At 42.2% G+C, this 25,909-nt stretch overlaps 1 protein-coding gene across 3 annotated transcripts in view; it reads right to left on the reverse strand.

The window, feature by feature from the left end:
• ST3GAL1 (ST3 beta-galactoside alpha-2,3-sialyltransferase 1) overlaps positions 562-25,909 on the reverse strand; it is a 77,266-nt gene continuing 51,918 nt past the window's right edge. For all 3 annotated transcript variants that reach the window (XM_021386622.1, XM_021386624.1, XM_021386623.1), the window contains exons 3-7: positions 18,512-18,708; positions 14,430-14,609; positions 8,435-8,480; positions 5,864-5,983; positions 562-3,957 (exon numbers count right to left, since the gene is read on the reverse strand). In XM_021386622.1, the coding sequence (XP_021242297.1) occupies positions 3,784-3,957; positions 5,864-5,983; positions 8,435-8,480; positions 14,430-14,609; positions 18,512-18,708 (717 nt within the window). In that variant the 3' untranslated portion in view covers positions 562-3,783. The remainder of the gene's footprint in view (positions 3,958-5,863; positions 5,984-8,434; positions 8,481-14,429; positions 14,610-18,511; positions 18,709-25,909) is intronic.

Below are 25,909 nucleotides of genomic sequence, written 5' to 3' on the forward strand. Positions count from 1 at the left end.
GCTAAGTATGAGCTAGATGCATAGGGTTTGGAATCACAGGTTGAGAGACCATTATCATTTGATGGCTGTAAGACCTTCTGCTAAGGAACAGCCTATTATGTGAGTGATTGTGGGGACAGTCAGAGAGGACGAACTAGGCAGTTACTGAGAGCTACTGAAGATGCAGTAGGACTGGGATCAGTTGGACGAAAGAGCCAGAGATACCTGAAGGACGTTGAGAAGTGAGATTTACCCACAAGTAAGAGTGGGAGACCCAAATGCAACTTGTTGCACATTAGGAAGCCATTTGGGGGAGTTTAGAACTGGGAATGCTAAACCTGCTGAAGAATGTGGAACCTTCAATTCTGTTGAAGTTTTACTGTTTTAAACTTTACTCTGGGAGTGAGGAACGATTCGCAGACATCACGACTGTGGTAGTTTCCTTCATGGGAGGAGGGAACTGAGTCATGAGAAGGAAGATGGAAGGCTTCATTGCACTGTTATGGGTCAGAGGAGGTCCTAGGAGCTAATGGAAATATTGTGGGGAAAAAGACAAGTGTGGACAGAGAAAAACACCTTTGATTTGATTACAGTAAAAAATTTATTTTGATTCATACCATACTGAAAATTTAAATAAATAAAATGTCAAAGAACGATTGAGTGAGACTCCCCACCATCACAGCAAACAAAACAACAACAAAAAAATGATTATCATAATCAATCATGTAGTCAGAAAAAATAGGAAGAAAATGTTCATGAGAGAAAAAAAGTGCTCAAGACATTTGGCTTTGGTTAAGAACACAACACACACTCAAGGAGTGCTTCAGAGAATTTTCAAGGGTGGTAAACACAGTTCAAGAGTTTGATGCCTTGACATGTTGACTTAGCAACTTGTTCTTCTTCTGAACAAAATAAAACCAGAAAATTTATAGCAGGAAGACAGACGGTCTTCAGCACTGATACTGAGAATGAATTCTTCCTCCAGCATCATTTGTTGGTATCTCCTTATTCTGAAGGCATTTGAATGATAACAGTCACATTAAGGACTGCATAAAACGTTCCTCTGGAATAGAAATATAATGGTGTGGACTATCCTTCATCCTACAGCTTTTAAAGTCCACCCTCTGCTCTCCTCCTCCTCTGAAAAATGGACCTCAGTGGTACGTAGTTACTATTTGTTGTTGGCAAGAAAAACACAAATTGCAGCTTGTCACGTGAAGACATTAAATCTATCCAGAACAGTATGAGCCAAGAGCTTCGTATGTGCTGTCAGATGCAGAATATTCTGGGAAAAGTTGGAAATTTAATTTGAAAAGCAACAGGAAACTTTTAAAATAATACAGGTTAGAAGACAGCTGATTTTTTTATATTATTTTTCTTGATTGCAAGCTGCCACTTGTAACAAAAAATCAATGGGAAATGGTACCAAGCCACAGTTCTCTTCCACATCTTTCTGAAAATGACTGGAACAGCAATGAAATGTTCCTGTTACTGACATCTGAGAGAAGAAATCAATGAGAAAATACATTGTAATATTTCAAACTAATGATGTAAAAAAAAATGCAAAATCCAGTCAGAGGGTGAAGATACTGTTGGAGTCTTTCATAGAATTTTTTTCCTCCTAAAGTGTCTTTGCTTAATATTAGGGTGACATCTTTCCAGAAGCATATTGACTAACAACAATTTTAATGGTGGGAATGCTTAAAACAAACACATAAGCAAAATTCAGGTAGAAATGTTAAAGCATGTTGAATTTGCTCCACCTGTGACATGGGTGAGTAGTTCTGATGGCCAGCATGCTGAGGAAGAGCTTCTTGACATGAGGATCATGAACAGGTCTTATAATGATGATTTGAAAATCCAGCCCTTTCCACATTGTTAAACTGAAGTTATACGTGTACATTGCACAGATGTTTGGCATCCGTGGCTCTTTTTATGTTCTGAGACCAGTAATACTCATGTGAGTAAAGCAGTTCATCTTGGTGAAACAGGTATATTCCATCTGATTGTGTCATTATGCCATGAACTGCTGTTAAAAGCTGGGAAGCTGGACAAATCTTGGACTGAAGCACACCACTGGTTGAAGAGCTGGGCTTTCACTGAGCTCACATCAAAATACCTACCCACTAGGACGTGCAGACACAACCAGTGCATGAAAGACAGGTCATTTATATGACAATTTCTGAATCACCTCAAATCCCAATCATTGTAATACATTAGAAATGAAATATGCCATTTTTTTTTCAGGCCTGATCTAAAGTCCCTTGAAGTCTGTGGCAAGAACTCCACTGGCTTCACCAGAGCTGAAAATTGGTCAATAATCCATAAATTCTATTTTCATTATATTGGGAAGCAAAACCCACTGTTCTCCACTCTTTAGTACCTGAACTTCATTCTTGGACTCTCTGAATCCAGCCAAATCTTCAGATGTAAAATCTCCACTGTCACTCCACTCACTGTATAGAAGCTCTGCCAGTAACGCATTCATTCCTCCAGCAATGCATATGAAGTCTGGCTTACACTGTAGGATCAGTTTGCGTAGATCGTGTCTTCCTAGATGCTGCTACTGTGCAAGGGATTCATCACTATTGCATCACCATCTGATATTCCAACCCATGCTATTTTTTCCACTTCAAATGTAGACAATGTAAAGAGATACCACTTTCTAAATTTGTAAAAAAATAAGAGGAAAAGATTCCCTGGAACATTTAGATATTTTCCCATAAAAAAGGTAACAGCTACCTTTAAAAATTAGCCTTGTTTGTGTTTGCTCAAATACAATATAGGAGCTATTATTCTTAGTTTCAACTACAAAAGTATACCACTTGGAGGCTACACTTTGGTTAATTTCCCTCCCCTTTATTAAAAAAAAAAAGTACCATTTGTCACCATTAAAAAAAATCACATATGTTGCACAACTATAAAAGGCACATGTAAACGACTGAAAGAGAAAACAGTCCACTTTTGAACCTCAAACTGATTAAATAAAAATAAGCATTCTGGAGTAATTTTCACACACAAAAAAATTTAAAGTTATATATAACTAAACAAGACAATTAAACAGGCTAGAAAGGCCTTTGTTTTTTCTCTTTTTTTTCTGGAGTTTTCAGTATCATTTTTTTCTCTTACTATGGCTGTATAGGAAGCAACAATAAATAAGTAATGATCATAGGTGATTCGATCTGTATCTTCTAGATGCCATCAATGCAGAATGTGGCAATGGTAGAAACAGCTACTACTCCAGGTAATTTCATCACGTTTTTGCTTTATAGTGCATGAAACCAGAAGTAATAGAGGAAACAGAAGAGAATTCAAAAAGAAGATTAACAGCAGAAGTGAATTCATTTCTTTGAGGTAATCCTTACTATGATGTTCAGAGCTACTCCAGTAGGTGCCAAATCCCAAAAGACATTTTCAGTGTTCTTCAAGGATTTCTTGCCTTACTCAAGGAAAGAATGGACATACAAACAGCAGTTCCTGTGCCTAGGTGTCCTCCAATTGCAACACGTAAATCTTTCACCAGTAATTCAGGAATCAAACCGGAGAGCCTATGGAGTGATTCAGGATGTCATTTATTCCCACAACTGATTGGTAGTTCCCAGCTATCTGTAGACAGCAAATCAAGTGCAGCATTGAAGCTGGTCCTCGGCTGAGCTCCCTGTGGTGAGCATTGCAGCAGTGAGACACTCCGAATCCACTCCAGATTCACACCTTCAAACCTGGCTGGCATCCAGATCATCTTCACTGAGCTTTGTGCTGCTGCATGTTGGAAATAGCAGCCCCTACTTGTCCCTGTGGTTAGGGTCATCTGCCCTTGAAAAACTTTATTTTTTCAATGGAGGCAAGAGTCAAAGTTATGTTGAACTCAAAATCCCCGTCATGGACACCTGTCTGCCGGAAAGCCCCAGCTGAAGCGTTGTTTTCCCAGTAGTGATGCCAGTGTCCTTTGCTGTCTGCTCCAAAACCATATACATTCACCTAGGAAATAAGAGAGAACTACTGTTATGGCATAGAAAGCAATTGGCCATCTGAAGCATTGAAAGCTTTCTCTTGGTTGTCAGTACATCTACAGACATCACCACCTGAGGACCTCGGTGTTATACCAAGCTGTTCTATTGACTGAGATGGTGACGCCACAGGACAATGGCCCAATGTCTAATCACAGCACATTACATTCTAAGCTGTGTTGAGAACTGCCATACCTGCAGCCAGACAGAAAAGGACATTTTTAGACATGACTATGTTTAGCAATATAGAAAACAGAATCCTGTTCCCTAAGCATGACGTTTGATGTCAGGAGATCAACAACCTAGATTGGGAATCTCCTATTTAACAGATAAAGGCCACAAAGAGTAGAAAAATCTTCTGTTTTGTTCCTAGTCTTCCAAACAATGACACCTGCCAAGCCCTGCAGTCACTTCTGATCCAGAGGTGGGTGGGCATTATGCTTTCTCTGTGTGTATTCTCCTGTGGCCTCTCCTCTCCCAGTTGCTCATTCATAAGTGGCTATGCCTGTCTCTTCTGGTGATAAGTTCAAAACATCATAGTTGACTTCCATGTAAACTAGGTGTGGTGATATGGCTGGATTCAAATGAGTCACAGCCCATGAAACAAGCGCTCTAACTTGACCACATCTGTACACACTCAAATATGAGTGTCTTTACATTATTTCTGATAATGTCAAAGCTTTACTCACTGCCTGCTAGACAGAAACCGATCTCCACCCAAGCTGCCCATCCTATCTGCCTTGCCACTCTACGATTTCTTCCAGTGTCATTAAGAATATTACTGTTGGCATACTGTCATCACCTCTCCAAGCAACACAGGCCAAGGAGACAAAAGCTTGCTTTAATCAGCAGAGCTGTGTCCAGGCTAGGGATTTTGCCAGCATTGTGTTTTTTCTCCCCCATGCTACCAAGCTCATGCCTGCATTATTTTGTATAGTCGACCGGGCCTTACACTAAGCCTGTGATCACTTAATAACCTCACATTACTCAGTCAAGGGAATTTCCTCAACCTCATGGAACAGAGACATTTACTGTATAAACTCACAAACATGGAAACAGAAAAGGATTTGAAAATAAGTCATTTGTATTCTTCAAACTGATTTATGTAGGAGCTGGTAAATAAAATTATTCAGTTGGGATTATGTTTAAGATTCAGATATCAAAATGGATGTGCTTAAGCATCCACTACAGTCAGAAGAGATCCAGGCAAAATTTCTGTGCAAATATCACAGAAAGAAGGCCCGTGGAAGGGTATCTCCCATGATTCTGAAGCCAGTCATTGAGCTCAGGAAGCAATCCTGTTCCCCAAATGTATTACCAAGTAGCTGGTTTGCTTCTTGACTCCACTGACTAAATAGGTAAGACCTCAATGCAATTGTCCAAACATAGTACCATTTGAAATATCCTTGAGTACTCAACATTTACTCAAGAGGGGCAGATGTCACACAGGACCAAGAGAATCTCACTCTTCTGGACTGGCGCCTGGAGGTACACGGCACATTCAGGGCATTGCCAATGTCTCTGGGCACCCAAAGTCAGACAATATACTCTGGGCTTCCACTGATGATATGTGAAACAACAAATTGCAGATATAGACATGATCCATCTTTAGACGTCTTCTAATCCCAAATGGACTACCACCTTTTATGCTTAGGTAAATTTCCCTGAAATGCATTTTAAAACCCTACCAGTCACTGACATTAAAAGAAACAGTCACTGTCACTTGAGCACATCTGAATGTTACTGAGGACTCTGCATCTGTCTGAGGAAGAGAAAGGCAAAGAAGGTGGCAAACAAGGGCCAGAGCATGATTCTGGCACCTCAGTGTGGTTCATCCTTATTTAAAACCCATACATCCAGATGTAGCCAGACTTTACCTCATCGCATACATGGAGTGCAAATATCACTGAAAGAAGGCCTGTGGAAGGGTATCTCCCATGATTCTGAAGCCAGTTTTCATAGACGTATTTGATAAAAGATGGATTATAAATCAGGATCTAGGCAAAATTGGAGAGATGGATTCATTACCAAAACACCTTGGGAAAAAAACAAGTGCAGTATTTCATGACACTGGGGTAGGGAAGTGTGAGAGAAAGGACTAGCAGGTATTTTTTAAGGTCAAATGAAAGGGAAACATAAAGTCCCATGGTTAAGCATATTCAATAATATTTTCCATGTGCAATTACACATGCCTATTCCTTCTTCAGACTCAGTACCCCACTTGATCGCACTAATGTAAATCCCAAGGGATTCCTCCTGAAACCAATGGGTACGAGACTGCGCAAGAAAAAAAAATAAGCCATTCAGCCCTCCCTGCAGCATCCTTCCATAGTGCAGGTGAGCTCTGGGGAGTCTGAGGCCTGAGCAAGGGAAATGTAAGATGCCATGCTGCATTTGGGGGCTGTATGAGCAATTACATCTTCTGCAATGCACACCAACCATATCTTGGTGTCTATATTTATAGGTGAAAGCAAACCTGAGGGTCAGGTATAAACTATCAGGAAGCCTATCAGGGAGCATCAGCTGCATTTCTCCTTTTTCCCAAACATAATATTTTTCTATGCTTTTTTTTTTTTTTTTTTTAGCAAGACATACATCACCCCTTGTTATCTCCAGGGGAAATTATGGGGTCATCTAATGGAAACAGCAATTTAGAACAGACAAGATAGAACAGTGAATCCAAGGACTGGTGGGAGCCCTTGTTTTCAACCTTCTTGTACTGAATTGGGAAAAGAGAGGCTTTTCCCTCCATGCTGTGTTTGTAATTGGAGTGACAGTGTTTCAGCGCTATCTGGTTAGCTGCAGGGCTTTTTCTTTTACAAAGTCAGGGGTTAATTGCTGATATTTTATCTGTGTGTAATCGCTCCTAGAATGGTGCTTAGGATCACACAGTGTGAGAGGAAATACAAACTTCTTGTCTCCCTTGTTCAGGAAGCTGCTGAACATCCCCAGCCAAGGGCTAGGCTGGTGCTACACAGTTGTGACACCAGTTTAACAACTTGCCACGGTCTATCTCACAAGGGTTTTGCGGAGGTTAATGTGTCCATCACCACAGGTAGAGGTGAGCTGAGTGATTATTTAATACCCCACAGAGGTCCACGGTTGAAGTAGAATGATATAAACTGATACTGGTTAAAGGTCTCATCTGAAATCTTTGGCAAAACCCAATCTGCTGAATGAAGGATGCGCTTTAATTTGTGATCATAATCCTCTGCAACTGACAACACACTGTGCCAGTCTTTGAGACACTAGGAGCTCTAAGCTTCTCTGAAAATCAGCCTCTTCAAAAGTTGCTGGAACAAGACTTCCATGTTGTTGGAAAGTCTGTGGAAGATGAAATGTCTTTAACCTCTCTCTACACAGCCTGCCTTGCTTATGTCTTTAGGCCATTCAGCTACAGCAAAAGACTGCATGGTGGTTAAAAGTCCAGCATGGGAATGGCCATCCTTCTCTACTGGAAATCCTGCCTCCAGCAGTACAGTCTGTTAAATCACAGTGTACTTGGGAAAATGAGTCAGTCTGCAGCACAGGATGAACCTTCTTCTGACTGCTGTAGGGTGGGCACCGGGTTTGTCCATCTTCCTTTGCCATTTTGAGGGAAATGAGGTTCCCTGACTGATTGTCCTCTATATATCCATGCCGTGAACTAAAATGGGTTGGAGGGATTTCTTTAGTCTTGAGATAAGTGGCTTGACACAGATTGTGTCCACATTACTCAGTTCTGTCCTTATGAAAAACAGGGAATGTTTGCTCGTCTGTGCACTACTTCAAAGTGCGCCTGAACACTGCCTGGGACTGGAGTAATGCACCTGGGACAAAACTAGCCTGGATTTGGCATACACCCAATCTCCATGCTAGTTTAATTGGCTGAAGACAGTTACTACAGCTGCGACATACGGTTCTTCCCCAGGAACCACTGATACTATCATCATGAATTCTACATAACTTTTATTTATTCAGAGTTCACTTAGCTCCTTTATTGCAAGGAACTGACCAGGAGTAAGAAAAATACTTAGTGATCAAATAGTCAAATCGCTTTTAAAAGCTCCAAAAGCTTTCAAAGGTCAAACTGTCTGTATATCTAAAACACTGCAGTGAGTGGGAACAGGACAACTGCTATGGAGAGTGAGTACCACTGACCAACAGACAGCCTTAAATGTCCCTGAGCAGTACCAGAAGAGGCAATGCAAACTTCAAAACAGCAGTTATGCAATGGCATAGTCACAAGAACAGTTTCTTCCTATCCTCAATTATTTAGTGGGTGACCTATACCCTGAATGGCACATAGGAGCTAAATCTTTTGCTTAGCTGAGTCTTGTAAAGAGTGTGTATTTTGGTAGCAATTTGCATGGATGTTAAAGATTTCCTTGAATTCTCGCAGTCTCCCAAAGAGGCAAAACATCTACAGATGGACCAGCAGAACAAATTAACAGACGACCATAGCTCACCTTTTCTTTTTTGACTTTGATTTTCCGTGGAACAGGAACATATGTGCTGTTAAAAGAAAAAACAAAAGCAAAAACTACCAACATTAGTAAAAACCCAGCACATTATGATGTCATGTATTTCCCAAGAGAGAACAAATACTCTTCACGTAAAGTAATACATTCAAATAATCTGAAAGTAACAAATTCCATAAGTGGTTGGAAAATGAGGCTGAAAATAAGTAACAGAGCATGAAAAAAAAAAAACCCTGAGCTTTTATTGAAGCAAGGTTTATAGAAAGACATTAGCTTCTTTTTAATTTTCAAGGTAATTATTGACATTGGAACATCAAGGATGTAGTGGAGTATATATTACACACTCACTATTACATAGAGCTCATGTCTTCTAATTCTTGGACCATTGCTTTTGCAGCTTTTGCACACTGATGACAGGCCTTCAGTTTAATTTCATGGCAGAAAAACCTTTTCCCACCAGGGGGAGACTTTTCCCCTCCTAATACTTGTAGCAGCTGCATTATTTTCAGAGTAGGCGGTAGCAGAGCTCATTTCTGCAGTTATGTGCAGCTCGGGCACGCCAGTACACAGCCTCTCACCAACAAGCTATTCCCTGCCTCCTAGGGGGATGCAGATGGTTGCCAGCAGTTCCCCAGTGTAAGCCTTTCAGGCCTTACCTTATGACTGGCTTGAAATCACGAGTCGTGTCTCGAAACAAAAAAGTCTTTACTTCTCTGTGTCCCATGAACAGCACATGCTGGGATTGCACAGCTCATCACAAGTGCTGATAAAAAATCTCCCCAAGGTTGCGTCAAGTGAGAAAATCTGGTGAAGTGGACTTTTGGAGTGTATCTCAAAACACACAGTGTATACTTTTTACACAAAGGCTGTGAGCCTTCCATTAGTGCAATCTAAATATTTATGTGTGATTTTTGGTAATTCAGTGGTGAAAATGGCAATGTCCTTGTTTCTTTAACTACTTCTGGGCACCCTGACCTGAGACATCCACTCTGGGCTGGATGCAATGGGAGAGGGGACAGATGGGTTACAGTCCCTGCAGGTGTGACACAAGACATGCACAGGGTTTGTCAGCACTAATGGATAAAGGAACACCCAAGCAGACTTCCCAGTCTGCTGTCAGCAAATCTGCACCTGCTTCCACGCCTGACCCTGATCATTAGAAGCAAGCTTGATGAACCTTTTTGTGGTTAAGAGGACAGAAAGGGCTTCCTTGTTGATAAAATCTCGTTATTACAGAAATAGTATTTTCCAGAAAGGTGATGGTGATGTAGAGGAAACAAGGAGACCATATTTCATAGGCATCTAGCCAGGTCCAGTTGAAGTGTTCAAGATAATATTGGCAGACAGCTCTAATCCACCCTTGGGACTCCTGTAGCTCTTGTCAGGCGGTAAGTTAGTCTTGCTAATCATGGGATATATATATATATTTTTAGAAGCAATACCCAAGAGCTGCAGAATCTCATACAACTGCATAGAGTACTGGCACATTGCTCAAAGCCAAAAGGAGACTTTCACTGTTAAACTTATGTAAAATCTGGGCCGGTGAGCAGCCAGAATGCTTGTGATCTTTTAGTAAATAGATCAGTCTTAGAGACCTACTCTGTAATAGGACATCCATCAATCAAGTGGTAAAAGTCTGAGAGAATCAATTAGCCATCAATTATAGGAATATCTGCTGTTTGGCTTTTCTTTTGGACAGTAAAAAAAAGTATGAAATATAACAATAATATAATAATAGTGTAATAATAATATAATCTGGAGGTTGGTGGCCCTGCCTGTGGCAGGGGAGTTGGAACCTGATGATCCTTGGGGTCCCTTCCAACCCAAACCATTTTACGATTCTGTGATTCTATGATAACACCGCTGGGAAGTGAATAAGCTAACTCACAGATTTGAGTCTTAGGAGTTTATTATTTCATTTCAATAGAAGATAGAAAATAGAACATTGCACAGAAGTCTAACCAACAGTGATGCCTACTTTTTTGAACTATGAGTGCTGCTAACCCAGCCTCGGTTGATACTATACAGCCTGTGTGTGATACGTAATGGCCATGCACATGGAGTAAGGAGGTGAACACTTCTTCTCTTTCAAAATATCACATTTCAGATGGCTTTTATTTTTATTTGATCCTCTCTCTCTTTCTCCAGTGTACTGTCTGCAGTTTCCTTATACACTGTATCTGACATTACGATTAATGCATCCTCAGACGTTTACACCATTAGTCTAAAATTCTGTTTAATGTATTGTTATGATTTGTGTGCTTATGATTGTCTGGTTTTATTATCCAGCATGTGCAAACTTATTAATTACGCAATTGCCCTGCTATGAGTATGGCAAAAATCTTAAAATACTGTTATTCCTTCCATGTGATAAATACATACTGATTTACACCAGCTGCTTACCAAGCCTATTAATAAAATCTAATTATAAATACATATCCTGCAACTTACTAAGCAGAGATATTTCTCCCTTTATGTGCTGATTTCTAATTCCTGTTATTGACTTGTAGTTAACCAATTGTATGTTTCAGCCAGGCTAGGGCTCACTCTACTTAATCACTCACTGCAACCCACTTGCTGTGACCTCTGAAAGGTAAATACTCCACAGAACACAGTGAATGGATTTGCAGTTTGGGCACAGAGCAGCAACAGTGATGGAAACATGGATGGGTGATGATAGCAGCAACTGATGATGGGTTGATGGTTGGACTAGATGATCTTAGTGTTCTTTTGCAACGGTAATGATTCAATGACTGTATGAACTGGCCCCCAGCGAGCTCCTCTTCCTAGCACAGACATGGATTTGACAAAGATGCAGCAAGGGGCTTCCTTCAAAGGCCACTGAAAGCAGCTGGGAGCCTTCCACTGCTTCCTGATAGGATTTGGATCCAGGCTTAAGGCCAGAGTTTTTCAACCTTTCTATCAACATAGCTTATGAAAGAAATGAATTAAGCCTTGCAAAAAAAGGTCAGTGATATTTTTTAGCTGATTTTCTAAGTGGGCTGATTTATCTGAGTTATGACTGTGTTCTGAAAATGAACTTTTTGAGACAACTTATGACCGGACATAATAAGTGCTAGTGACAAAAAAAAAAAAGCTAAGAAGAAACTAAATCACATTTATTACAAATTAAGAGAATCTTAATGAGAAATAAAGAGGATCAAAAATGCAACTGCTAAGAGGAAAGTATATGAAAAAAGAATTAAAACTCTATTTATTGTCTCATCAAAAAGTTTTCCTTAGAAATGCAAAGAAGGTCTAATCCTCAGTCAAGAGGAATATATTTTTGCAAGTTTTTCATCTTCTGAGGATCTGAGATTGGGACAAAAGTTGCAATGTCTTAAAATACTTCTCCTTGAAATAAAACAATCTGATCTGCTGTTGCTGTCTGTGTGTAGCAATCCTACAAGGTTGTGGCTTTACAGCCAGCAGATAACCTCACACACAGCACAAATATCACATATTTCATTCTCTGAATTACAAAAAGCTATTTTATGGGAGGAGAGAATCTGCTAGCAAGCATCCAGAAGAAACAAATCCTTTGTTCACATTTCTAATTCTAGTGCTGCCAAAAATGCACTTCAATCTGAAAGTACTCATAAAGAAGAAAGAGAGAACAAATATCATTGTGGTGCATTATTGCCAGGTAAAATGTGTTAACTGAAGGCTAAGTCACACAAGTGCCACACAAAACAATCTTAGCTCCTCTGTGTGGCTCTCAGTCACCATGTGCCATGATATCCTGAGATACCTTCATACCGATAGAGCAAAGATGTTGCCCCTCAGTTGTGGCAAAGTTGAGCAGAAGTTCATGGCTTTCAGCTGGGTTATCTGAGGCAAATTGAGGGAGCAAGGCATGAATGGGAAAAGGAGAAATAAAAACCTAGTGGAGGATACACAGAGCAATCCTCTGTCTTCATCTACACCAAACCCAAATTCACCCTCTTCCATCACCATCACTCCCCACTGAAAGTCCCAGGATAGCTGAAGACAGATTTGCCTCTTCTTAGAATAATTATTTGTTTGTTCTCCCTGCAAATCCTTTCTGAGAGGATGTAAAACTCCACCTCTGCTCTCATGAGACTGCACCTGGAATAATGCAGGAGCCCCCAACACACCAAGGACGTGGGCCTGTTGGAGCAGGTCCAGAAGTGGCTGTGAGGCTGATCAGAGCTTACAGGAAAGCTGGAGAGGGATGTTTTACAAGGGGATGTAGTGAGGACAAGGGTTTTAAATGGAATGAGGGCAGATGTTAGGAGGAATTTCTTCATTATCAATGTAGTGAGGCACTGGCACAGGCTGCTCAGAGAAGCTGTGGATACCCTGCTCCTGGAGGTGTTCAAGGCCAGGTTGGATAGGGCTCTGGGCAGCCTGAGCTGGTGAGTGGCAGCCCTGCTCAAGGCAGGGTGGTTGGAACTGGATAAGCTTTAATAACCCTTCTAACCCAAACCATTCCATGGTTCTGTGATTCTGAGTGTCTCTGGTCAGATTCAGGCACTGAAGCCCAGGATATGGAGGAGGACACCAGCACAGCCAGTGGAGAGCTGCACTGAGCAGTCAGGGCAGGATGAGCCATTTCCAGCTCTCCCTCTGCTCTGAGCCATGTGGCTCTGAGTCACACAAAGGAGGAACAGTTGATTTTCTTGAGAAAGGTGGAGGCAGGACTGTTCTTCCTCTCCTGAAAAATCAAGAAAGGATCAGTACTGCTCAGGTAACAGCTGATAAGTATAGTCAAGTTTTCATTTTCCATCGCTCCTCTCTGCTGCAACCTATCCCAAAGGCCTGCTCCAATCTCAGCCCTGCAATTAGCTACAGATCTGATCCCACCACATCTCTGACATCCACTGTACATTTGAGCTCTGATATGGATTTGTGCCAGAGCACCTGGACTGGAGACAATTTCCAATCATGAAATTAAAGTAACACCAGACAGAGAGCTCAAATGGTGGCTTTGGTCTCTGAAGCAGGTAGAAGGGAAGGGATGAGAGGCTGAGAAAGAGTGTAGGAAGCGAAAGAATTTGAAGGGGCTTTCCAACCTGAGAGTGAGTCTCAGAGCAAAATAATGCTCTCACATGGATCCAGCTTTCCTACAGATGGGTATGGGTCTATTCAGAGAAATGTTTTAAGGGAAGACCTGGGAGAAGTAGGTGTCTTCTGAACAGGTAAAATGCATCGAGCTTCTGATCAGCATGCCCAAGGGAAGACGCTCTGGATGGATGTCTCAGCGCCGTGGTCTGTATCTGCTCTTGCTGCCTTACACGAGCCATCAGCAACATTCTACAGTATACCAGGACAGGCTGAGAGAGCTCGGTCTGTTCAACCTGGAGAAGAGAAGGCTTCCAGGAGACCTGTGGGCAGCCTTTCAACAGCTAAAGGGGGGCTAAAAGAAGGAAGGGGACAGACTCTTTAGCAGGGTTTGTTGTGACAAGACAAGGGGAAACCGTTTCAAACTAAAAGAGGAGTGATTTAGATGTGGAAAAAAAAAGTATTTTACAGTAAGGATAGTGAAGCACCAGAACAGGTTGCCCACAGAGGCGGTGGATGCCCTGTCCCTGGAGACATTCAAGGTGAGGCTGGACAGGGCTCTGGGCAACCTGATCTAGCTGTAGCTGTCCCTGTTCAGTGCAGGGGGACTAGGTGACCTTTAAAGATCCCTTCCAACTTAAATGATTCTATGATTCCTCTCTGCCCCCTTGTCCACTTCTGCAAGGCGGATAATGCTGCAGTATCATTTGGCCATGGTATGCTAGTATGCTGGAGTATCATTTGGCCATTGAAATGTCACAGGCAGGATAATGTGGGTGGCTAAGACCTCCATTAAATGATTAACCCATAAAATGCCTGATTCCATACCTTATGTTGCTGTAGGAGTGGAAAGACTACATTGGGCAAATCCCCATCTCTGATTAACCTATAGGGGACCTTCACAGACCCTCATAGCAGCCATCCTTCAGCCTGTCCACTTGGGACTGCTCTTACTCACAAATTGATAGTGCCTGTGGTGAGAGCGGTGACAATCCAGCGCAGGTCCAGGGTTTTGAAGGGGATCACGATCATGCTCACATTTTCTGCCAGCTCTTTGTAGCTCTCAGGATAAACAAAGTGGTGGGTGGTCTTGCTCCCAACATCTGATTCGTAGCCAATGGTGGGTGCACGGTTCATTCTACAGCCCAAAAACAAGAAGTAAGAGAGTAAGAAAGTGGGAAATGAATTAGATAGGCACAAACGTGATTTTTCTTGCTTGAAGCAGCAGGAAAATTCTCCCATGGCTAAAGAGACTGTTGTATGTAGGGTCTTCAGGTGTAAGGCTCCCCAGGGAGATGAAGTGACCTTCACAGTGGATAAATTAAAAGCAAATAAAGGATAGGCTTTAGTGTGCAGTTGGGTTTGTCTGCAAGGAAGGTGTCTCTCTGAGCATGTCCCTGGGTCCCCTTTACAGTCTCCTTTACATCAGCACAAACATCTTCTCACCCTAATTAATGTATTAATTACACCTCTTGTAGGTGAGAAAATTACTGCCCTCAAATCCATCAACTTAACTTCATGCAGTTTCATTTGCCTCATTTGTACAGGTGTATTTGGATGCCTAAGGTGAAGGTAACAAACCATGTTATGTGTGATGAGAAGCAGCAAATACTCCTTATGGTCCTTTCATGAGAAATCACTAAATTCTCAGTGGTAAATGCAGGATCTGCTGCCAAACCCTTCATTTCCTCAACTTTGATCATGTATGTAGGGAACAAGGAGCACTACAAAACCAGCTTCAAAGCTTGCTAATATCTGCTTTATACCCAGTCTGCAGATCAGAGAACCCTACAGTGTGACTGACCTTGCATATCTCCATGGTACAGTACAATACCAGGAGAAACCCTCAGGTCGGCTCTGAGCAAAATAAGTTTCTCTGTTGCCCAAAGGAGTCTCCTGTAGAGACAGAAGCTCAGCTCCTGGAAGGAGGACAAGGAAGGATGTAGCTGATGAAATGATGGTCAGCATCATACGCTGCTGGATAACATAGTGCTGTGGCCACTGCTAACAGGGAGGTAAACTCTTTAGCAAGTTTATGCCAGGCTGCGTTCTTGCAGTGCTCCCCCAGGTGAATTAGTTAAATTTATTCTAATTTCCTCAAACAGAGTTATTAACATAGATAGAACATCCTGATGGCCTGTGTGGGCTTGTTGCTGAGTTGTCTCTTCCTCGCCAGCTTTAGGGATCCTCACTGTAATCTGTAAAAGTACTCTACAAAGTATGAGAATTCCTACATTTCTATCTTGAGATTAGTCAGTCTGAAGTATATTATACATGGCATGTTTTCTGTGAAGACAAAGCCAAGGACTGCATCTCAGTTACGGACACAATCTGCCCACAGGTCTGTGTCACTTACAAGGGGAGCAAAGGTAGGCAGGCACAGCAGAAGGCAGCAATCACAAACAGTCCCAACAGGAAGGACTGAGATTTCCCTTTGTCAAGAAAACAGACAATTAAACAAATAAAAGTGACCTGGAACACAGTGTATGGAAAGAAGAGTGTCACCTCAGGCTCTTTCCTACACTTGGATCTATTGACAGAGCACATGCAAGTGAATTATCAGGTCACCACGGATTTCGTTTGTTGGATTAGCACGTGGAGGGGTCACCTCCTCTGCACAAATTCCTTTAACACATCCTAAAATCTTATGCCATCATTCAGATATGGCTTGAGACAGCTAAACTAGAAGTCACATATGAGGAAAAAGTCTTTCGCAGTGATGGGGGTGAGGCACTGGCGCAGGTTGCCCAGAGACGTGGGGGATGCCCCATCCCTGAAGACTTTCAAGGTGAGGCTGGATCAGGCTCTGGGCAACCTGATCTATCAGTGGATGTTCCTGTTCATTGCAAGGGGGTTGGACAAGATGATCTTTGAAGGTCCCTTCCAACAATAAGGGTTCTAAGATTCTATGATTCTAAGTCAGAGACTGGCACAATAAGTTTCAAATCATAGAATCATAGAATTGCTCAGGTTGGAAAAGACCTTCAAGATCATCAAGTCCAAACGCAACCTAACCATACAACCCTAACAACCCACCACTAAATCATATCCCTAAGCACCACATCTAAATGGCTTTTAAACACTTTCAAGGATGGTGACTCCACCACCTCCCTGGGGAGCCTGTTCCAGTGCTTAACAACCCTTTCTGTAAAGAAGTTTTTCCTAATACCCAACCTAAACCTCCCCTGGTGTAACGTGAGGCCGTTTGCCCTTGTCCTGTCACCTGTCACCAGTGAGAAGAGACCAACCCCGCTCTCACTGCAATCACCTTTCAGGTATTTGAAGAGAGCAATAAGGTCTCCTCTCAGCCTCCTCTTCCCCAGACTAAACAGCCCCAGTTCCTTTAGTTGCTCCTCATAGGGCATATTCTCCAAGCCCTTCACCAGCCTTGTTGCCCTTCTTTGGACCTGCTCCAGCACCTCAGTGTCTTTTCTGTATTGAGGCGCCCAAAACTGAACACAGTACTTGAGGTGGGGCCTCACCAGTACTGAATACAGGGGCAGGATGACTTCCCTAGTCCTACTCACCACACCATTCCCGATACAAGCCAGGATGCCATTGGCCTTCTTGGCCACCTGGGCACACTGCTGGCTCATATTCAGCTGACTGTCCATCAGCACACCAAGGTCGCTTTCCATCAGGCAGCTTTCCAGCCACTCCTCCCCAAGCCTGTAGGGTTGCCTGGGGTTGTTGTGACCAAAGTGCAGGACCTGACACTTGGCCCTATTGAAACTCATGCAGTTTACCTTGGCCCACAGAGAGTTTCCTCTTTGCCAGGGATGCACAACTCCGGGAAGCCTAAAACCTCAGAGCAGAAACACACATCTCCCTAGTTACTATTAAAAAAAAAATACATATATATATGACTTTGATTCCAGCAGAGACTGCCAGGCTTTTCTATACAAATTTTGGAAATGTAGGCCAGGCAAGGTAAGAAAGTCCACATAGGAATAAGGTGGTCTCCATAGCAAGGGACACCGAGTTAAGCACGTATGCACCTCCACTGCTACACATTTACAACCTGTGGGATTAAGGTGGGAGGCTCTTCACTTCTCGTCATGTACGTGAAGATCTGATTGGCTGACTGCCTCTGGGAAGGTATTTGTTGCTGAGGGCAAGGCACTCAAATGAAGGAAGCAATCCCTGAAATAATTTATCAAACACATCAAGGTATCCAAGCCACACCAAAAAACAAAAGGCTTAAGGTGGCCTAACAGGTCAAATAGTGCTGATCTTCTGTTGACTCACTTTCAACTGCCTTCAGCTAAACATTACACTCTTTCTGAGAGCATAATTTCACACACAGTAGTAGTTCCTCCATTGAAGGCCTTCTGACCTGCCCTCAAGGTTCCCTGAATTGTGCTGCACTGGCAGTTGCGGTGTAGAGGTGGAGAATATGTTGGCCTACTGTGGTCCAGTGAACTGACAGCTTGGCAAGGTGAACTTAGTCAGACAAAAATATCTTGATTGCCCTCTGGGTGGTTCTCTCTGCCTACCTCATGTCTCCTAGTCTTTCAGCAGGAAAAAACAGACAACACTCATTGTCACAAAAGGCAGAGGTGATGCAACCCATAATAAAGTAGCTCTAGCCAGTAAGCTGTCTCCTCTCTGCAGCTGAGTGACTTTGGCCTTCTCAACCTACCACTGCTTATAAGTGAACCAGTGTAAGAAAGAAAGATCTGATAAACTCAGTTATGCGTGCAAAATATCATTTGTAAGCACTAGCTACAGAGAAGATGTTTATCCAAAATTATAGTTTTTTTAGGGTTTTTTTTAAAACATAAGCAATTATGAACAGTGCAGAATAAGCTACAATATCAAGCCTTTCTAAACCCAAGACTGGTCATGTTTTCCTTCTGGACTAAAACAAGAGGCTATTATCTTTAACACACATAGTTCATGTTCCTACAGTTTAGACAGGATCTAAGCAGCCGATTTCACTGGATAGCCCCTGAAATATTTTTTGCTCTCCTGTACCAAAAAATACCAGTGCATCTTAAAACAGCAGAGACCTCTGGAGCTGAATTGGTGCCTACTTACCTGAGCACAAAGTCATGGGAATCAATATCTTGGCCATACTGAGACTGACGAAGGTTGCCAGAGTTGCCCACGACGGCACACCGTCTGCATGTCAAAGTGCCTCGCTCCTGCAGCGGGTCCCCATCCCCAGGAATGATCCCAAATAACTCCTTGAGAGTATCATTAATATTCTTCGGAGATTTCTCTCCCTGCAGTTTCTGTTAGGGAGAAAAATCACTCCAGGTTACCACTACACCAATACAGCCAGCTTCTCTGTGAGCTAGACATAGCTTCAAATGTCTTACCAAAGACCGCTTTTGCTCATGCTGCTGCAGACACTGTCTCCCATAGTGTATGTTACAAGGCTTCAGGTGGGATCTTCAAACGTGAAGGAAAAATATGGAAAGCCCTTTCCCATTTATTTTTCTTCTACCTTACCCTCCTTTTTTTTTTTTTCTTCTCCTTTTCCATTAATTGCCTCTCATCCTCAGTCTCTATCTAGCCATAGTGGAACACATCATACATTCTCCTCAAGGCCGACCCTAGCAGAATTAAAGTTTCTCCACAGTCTAAAAGCCTTGTACTGCCTTGGGCTAGATATCTTCTTTTAAGACATGTATAAGATTGCTTTTAACCCTCCTAGGAAGGACAAAACAGTCGAAGAGTACCTGATGGAGTATAGAAATAGGGCTGAGACAGTAAGAGTAACCATGGACACCCTTCCCTCATGTTTTGGCATATGCCATTGTGGGGGGAGACTTAACAACAAAGAGCCCAACAGACTCTGGTAGATCTTATCTCTATGAGGCCTCCGGAGTCTGGAGACAGGGCTAAGGTGTAAACAGAATACTCTTTAGTATGCACAGCTAATGTGTCACTTCTGGGACAGTTAAGCAATCCTTTGTTTGTTATCTACGTTGTTGTGAAGAACTTGCTATTCTAAGAACTTGCTATTCTAAGAACTTGCTATTCAGAAGACTTGCTATTCTGATGCCACACTGACTGAGGGAATTCTGTAACGGGACCAAGGGCGGACATGCCGTAAGTGGGGCTGTGAGTTGTCACTTCTGTTCTGGTTTGCAGAGAAACCAGATGCTAGTGCAATAGAAAACTATAGTAAAGTGAAGTAAACCCTGAGAGCTGGAGATGCAAAACCACCTGAAAAATTCTCAAGGATGAAGAAAACCACCCCGGACCTTAGTCATTGTGCCTGTTGCCATGGAGGGAAGCTCTTTGTATCAATTCCATGGTGCGTGGTGGAAACAATGGCCAGATGGTGAAGGCTCGGGCAAGGTGCAGGGCAGGTGATGTTACATTCACTCTCTTTCTGGGAATCTGCTCTCTGAGGGCTGCTAAAAAGGTTGGGAGTGCTGGCATGCTCATGCAAAGCACTACCCACACTCGTGGTATCACCTGCTCACAAGCAGGATGGAAAGCTCCTTAAAGGAGAATGGCTCCAAGACAAAATCTGCCAAAAGGCTCTGCCCTTGCTCTCCAAACCCAGAACAAGGAAAGACAGGGAGAGAGGGAGGAAAAATGCCTTTTCCCACGACTCCTAGCAATGGCCTGGGGTAATTTGGCTTTAGTTTTGATGCATTTCTCTCGCCTGCACCAGGAACTGTAAATCTGTCCTCCTCTCTCTATGCACACATAAGGAACTATGACTGTAAATTCTGTTTGATCAGCAAAATTTTGTGTTGTCTCTTTGCAGATCTACATAAAGTATTTTATTTGCACTGAATTGAACAACAAGTCCATGAAGCTCAGAGCTACAGGACAACAAGGCCAAGGACTGAGAACAAAGGAGCCAAAGAAATCTTACCTAACAAATTCATAGAATAGTAGAATCATAAAAAGGACTGGGTTGGAAGGGATCTCAAAGAACACCTGGTTTCAGCCCCCTGCCATGGGCAGAGTTACCACCCATCAGCTCAGGCTGCCCAGGGCCCCATCCAACCTGGCCTTGAGCACCTCCATGGATGGGATACCCACAGCTTCTTTGGGCAGCCTGCACCAGCACCTCACCACTCTCTCAGTGAAAAATTTCCCCCTGACATCTAATCTAAATCTCCTCTCTTTCAGTTTAAAACATTCCCCCTTGTCCTATCACTACCTACCCACAACAACTTCAACTTCCTGCTAGCCCTTGCTAATCTACACTCATTCATGGACTGCATAAGGTGGTCCTCTATTAAAAGAAGTCAGCACAAAACTCTTGCTGGGCTGAAATTATTATTCATTATTGTCTTGGCTTGCAACTGATGCTGAGCATTGGCAGAGACAAGATCAAGGGCTTGGGTTACCACAGCTCTGAGTCCATTGAGCAGTGCTGAGAACTGATGTCAATCATAGCATCACTGAAATAGGCACTGCCTTCTTCTAGGTGCATTAATAACAATAACTCACCCCTTCACATTATTCCTTCCACCCACCCTGAGGGCAATACATTAGAAAAGCCAGGTCAAGCAATGAAACGGCTGCACCTACAGCTAAAAGGTAATTAGGATGCCCAGATAAGCACTGTCATTATTACTACATGTGTCAGTATTCTGTGGACAGTTTATTTCAGTACAAAGAATCATATTCTCCTAAATTTGCATGTGTGATGTTACGAACATATGTTCACATATCTAACCTTGTGTGTTCTTTATGAAACCAGACTAACTTAATTTTCAAAACTAATCTGGCTATAAGCAAAGTACTTAATGTTAGCCTAATCCCACAGCCTTCAAAATGAATGAGGGCTTTTCGTAGATATCACAGAATGCAGCATCATATGTACAACACAAAAAAATCCAATTTTTGAAGAAGGAACTCGTTTTGAGTTATTTGAACACACATGTGCACACACTATTTGCATACTCCTCGCTCTGTAAAGATTGAACTGACTTTAAATGCATCTAAGAAATGAAAGAGAAAACCACCAACCATGGTTTTAAAACGTTTTAAAGAACATAATCATTCTAGGGAAAACAAAAATCTATTCTTGAACTGATTTTGCCCAACAAAATTCAGATAAAGAAAGTAATTTTCAGAAAATTCTAAGCACCCAAGCCTTCTTTTTATATTAAATTGCCTTCTCAGACAGAATGATAGCATCAGTAAAGGAAATGAACAATAGCACTTACTTTTGTTAGGTGCATGAAAATGATACCAAGCATTATGGACAGGCACCTCCTTTGCACAGAACTGAGATCTGACTTGTCTTTCTGTTACGCTGCTGTCAGTCTAGAGTAACTGCACTGCAATCAAGTTAAAATGTGGTCACCAAGCCCAGGCAGGAGGCAAGATACCACTGTCCTAAGTTATACAGAATTTCTCCAGCAGAGATTAGTACTGGCTTTACAGATTGCAAAGATCTTAAACAGGATGAGGACTTTGTGTTTTGTGTTTTCAGGAAAACACCAGACCCTCATTAAAAGTGCTGTTTTCATTTCCTCTGCGATTATCTGATTGGACTCTATTTTTCAGGATCAGGACAAATCTTCAGTCAAAACTGATCAGTCTTTGACTTTTCAGCAGTACAAAGCAGAACAGGCAATAAAGATGGTTAACTCCAAGGGAGATATCTTTTAAAACTTCAGATGTAATATGCAGCCAAGTTCCTTATTTCACAATGTTTATCTGACTTCTTGAAAACATCTATTTTAACGGCATTATAATTACAAGCCAATTATAGTTCACTTTCCCACGCCAAATATTTATCTTTTTTTTTTTTTTTGGAGTAGTGTTGTCATTTTAACAATCTCCCACCATTTTGGCATTTCCAATAAATGAACAACAGTGAGTAAGTCCATCCATGTCATGCAAAGCAGAGCCATGTAAACCCTGGCAGTGCAGAAGGCAGCACGGTGCCTGCTTGGAGCTCTGCCGGGATGGGGTTTTCCCTCCAAGTGCTGTAGGTGTGCAGCGGGGATACACGTATGGATATTGCTGCTGGAAATGGGCTTAAATACATTGAAATTATCTGAACCCTGTGTCCTTGGTGAAGTCACTGGTTTTCTCCAAAGTCTTTACAATCAACAGCCTTGTCTAATGGTGCAGTTTAATCTCTTGCCCAAGTCGAAAAGGAATTTTAACCTGACTTGTGTCCACATATCAAATATCTGTAGATCGCAAAACACTTTGTCTTTAGCCCTCCAAGAATGAGAGACCAGACACCTTGGGATTTGTTGTTTTTATAAACTTTTTGGAAGGCTTCCCTAGGCTCTCTGGTACCACTACACCACCAGTGATGGTACCAAGTATTGCTAAGAAGCAATACTCAAAAACTAACTAAGGGAATGAAAGGGGAAGATGTGAATTCAACCAAGACTGCTCAGAGCTAATAGCTTGGAGCAGTGAGGATGAAGGTAAAGTCAAGAGAGTCTGGAAGGGAAGGTCTCCTGATGCTTGTGCATCCTATATTCATGGGCAATTTGGATAGTTCAGGTTGGATATTAGGAAAAATTTATTCTCCAAAAGAGCAGTAATGAATTGGAACAGGCTGCCCAGGGAGGTGGTGGAATTATCGTCCCTGGACGTGTTCAAGAAATGGGCAGACGTGTCACTGAGTGAAATAATTTAGTGAGCCTGGTGGGGATGGGTCGATGGTTGGACTAGATGATCTTAGTGGTCTTTTCCAACCTCAGAGATTCCACGATTCTAAGTTCAGCACAGCATCATATTAGACACACCTTCAAAATCCCAATGTATTAGCATGTAGAAAACATCCTGCTTAACCTGAATGTAGATGGAAATGTGTCAAGCGTGGGTCAGAACACAACGTCAGTGGTGGAAAGCCATGGGTATGGTCCTCGCAGCACATTTGGGGCAGCTCTTTTGTAAGAACACTGCCAGGCAGCCTGGGGAAGTAAGTGCAGAAATACTGTTTTTCAATGCTATTCCTTGTTTTTTTTTTTTTTTAATGTCTTTAAAAGATAGAGACTTAAGCCTCATGAGAACCTCTTTTGCAATGCTACTAATTGCCTCACTGCAGCAGTTTGGAGGCATTAACACTCAGGCAGCACATCCCAGCCATAAGACATTGTACAAAGATTAATCCTAGCAACAGCCTGATGGGGCAAATGCAGGTAATCTCCATTTTGCAGACCGAAGGAAAGGTTAAAAGGAGACCATCAATTTTAAAAATGTCTCCTTGGTCTGGAAAATATGACATTATTATTGTTATACTTAATGTCCTGCAATTACTATGCATCAAAAAGATTTAGGGGAAGAATATAGTGCCTTTCAAGGGTTTGGGTTGGCTTTGTGGAATGATTTGTGTCTGTCATAAAATATGCATTTTCAAATATAAATGTAATGTACATATATTATGTAAATAGCACACAGTAATGTGTGTATGCCAAATTGTATGATTTCCAGCTTCCATGGCTGGTACAAGCCACCTCCACAAGAGCAAAGACCCTACCTCTGCCAGCTCTGTCTGCCTGTGTTTCTGGCTCCAGGATGCTTGTAGCTCAGCAGAACTGAGCTTGCAGTTCAGAGGGACTGCAGGCTCAAAGCACTTTCAAATCCATCTGTCCTTGCTACAGGAGAACTAGGTGCTACAGCCCAGCTGGACACACACAGCACTGCTGGCCAGGGTAAGGGGGAACACAAGGTCAGTTTCTTTCTCTCAGTATGTCCGAGGCTGGTCTGAACATCAGGCTTGCACCCAAGCAGGATAACACCAGGTCACACTGAGTACGTACAGGCACTGGGACTGCATTTGGCTCTACCTCCTGAAGGGAACTTTGAGGTGCTGAGCTTGGTATTGCATTTCAAGTATCACAGACAGCATCCCAGTTTTAAAGATTTCTTGTGATCAAAGTATTTGGATAAATTTTCTACAAACAGCATTCAAAATGCATGACTCAGGTGTCAAGTAGTTCTAATGCTGTCTTAAAAACAAGAGCAAATTCCATGTGCACGTGGTGGGTATGCCCTTCTATTCACTGTCTGGTGAGGAAATCTTTAAGCCATACATTACACCTTTTCCTACAGCCAGGAGGCCTAAAAACTAACATTTTCTTTTAGATATGCTAATCAAATGTCCACAAGAGCTGAGCTTTCTTGAAATAAAAAAAAAGGGAAAAAGAAGAAAACAAACCCCTCAAATATCAGACTCAAGATAAAAAATATTATAATGTGGAAGTTTATGAACAATGTGCTGCAGATAAGCTTGCCAAGGAACTCTGAGCCCGATTTTACTTATTGTAGCTTTAATCCATCAGCTTGAGTGGAGTTATTTGGAATTTAGAACAGCGAGTTCCAATCTTGCATTTTTTAGACTCTCTGACCACTAAAAACAATGAAGAAAAACTTTCAGAACAGAACAAGAAAACTATAAATAAATGCTATGCTGTGTTACAGCACTTATTTTTTGTCCCCGTTCCTTATATATGGGTTACTGAATTCAGAGGGATTGTCCATGGCATTTGCTTCATAGAACAATGGAAAACTTGAAAGTGAGCCTGTTGTTCAGGAGGGTGGGAGAGAAAATAGGAAGAAATGCAGCACATGGCATGAGGTGCCAGCTTCCAAACACTGAGACTCTGACAGCCCCTGAAATGCAAGATTAGTGAAGGCAGATGGACAGAAAGGCAGATGGAGAGAAAGACAGAGGGACACATCAGAGGAGAAGAGAAAGGCAGGAAGGAAGGAAGGAAGGAAGGAAGGAAGGAAGGAAGGAAGACAGACTAAATCAAGGGAGGGTTTATCACCTAGGCAGATTTAAGCAAATGAAAAGCAAGTAACAGTGGTGCAAATAAGCTCCTTGTTTCTGTGAACACAGACACAACCAGGCAGATTTTTAGACATTCACACATAGCAAGAGTATTTCCCTCCAAAAGCCACATCCCACCAAGCTGGCCATATATTCTACAAATACACCATGAAGGAGACAGGAAACCATGCGAAGAGTTGCAAGCAAGAAAAACCACCCTGCCCTTTGGCCCCACATGCCACTTCATGTCAAATCCTTGTCATTAGGCTCTGAAATCAGTTACGGCTCCGCTAGAAGTGGAGGAATACTTATGCCATGTCATCATTTGGCTGAATAATCCCTATTCATAACTTTAGCAGCAAGGTAAATAAGAAGGGAGGGTGGACTAAGCTTGACAGAGCAACCTCTCCAGCAAGGGCTCTGCATGCATTTAGCCCATATCACATGGCTCTTCCCATCATACCAGTTACACCCCGACAGCACAAGAGTCCCAGTGCAGTCATCCTCCTCTCAATTACAGGGTAATGAAAGCATCATACTGTCTGGAGTCTGTCCTGCAAGCATCTCTGCCTTGAAATGAAGTTTAAGTAACAACTAGCAATTTCAGATCTCCTCGTGCTTCATCTTTTAAGTATAAATATAGTAAAAAGTCGCAAATCACTGAGTTAGCAAACCAAGCGACCGTAAAATGCAGCCACGAGCAATGTTTTCTT

The sequence above is a fragment of the Numida meleagris genome, chromosome 2 (assembly GCF_002078875.1).
Source record: "Numida meleagris isolate 19003 breed g44 Domestic line chromosome 2, NumMel1.0, whole genome shotgun sequence".
In the NCBI taxonomy this organism is placed as follows: Eukaryota; Metazoa; Chordata; class Aves; order Galliformes; family Numididae; genus Numida; species Numida meleagris.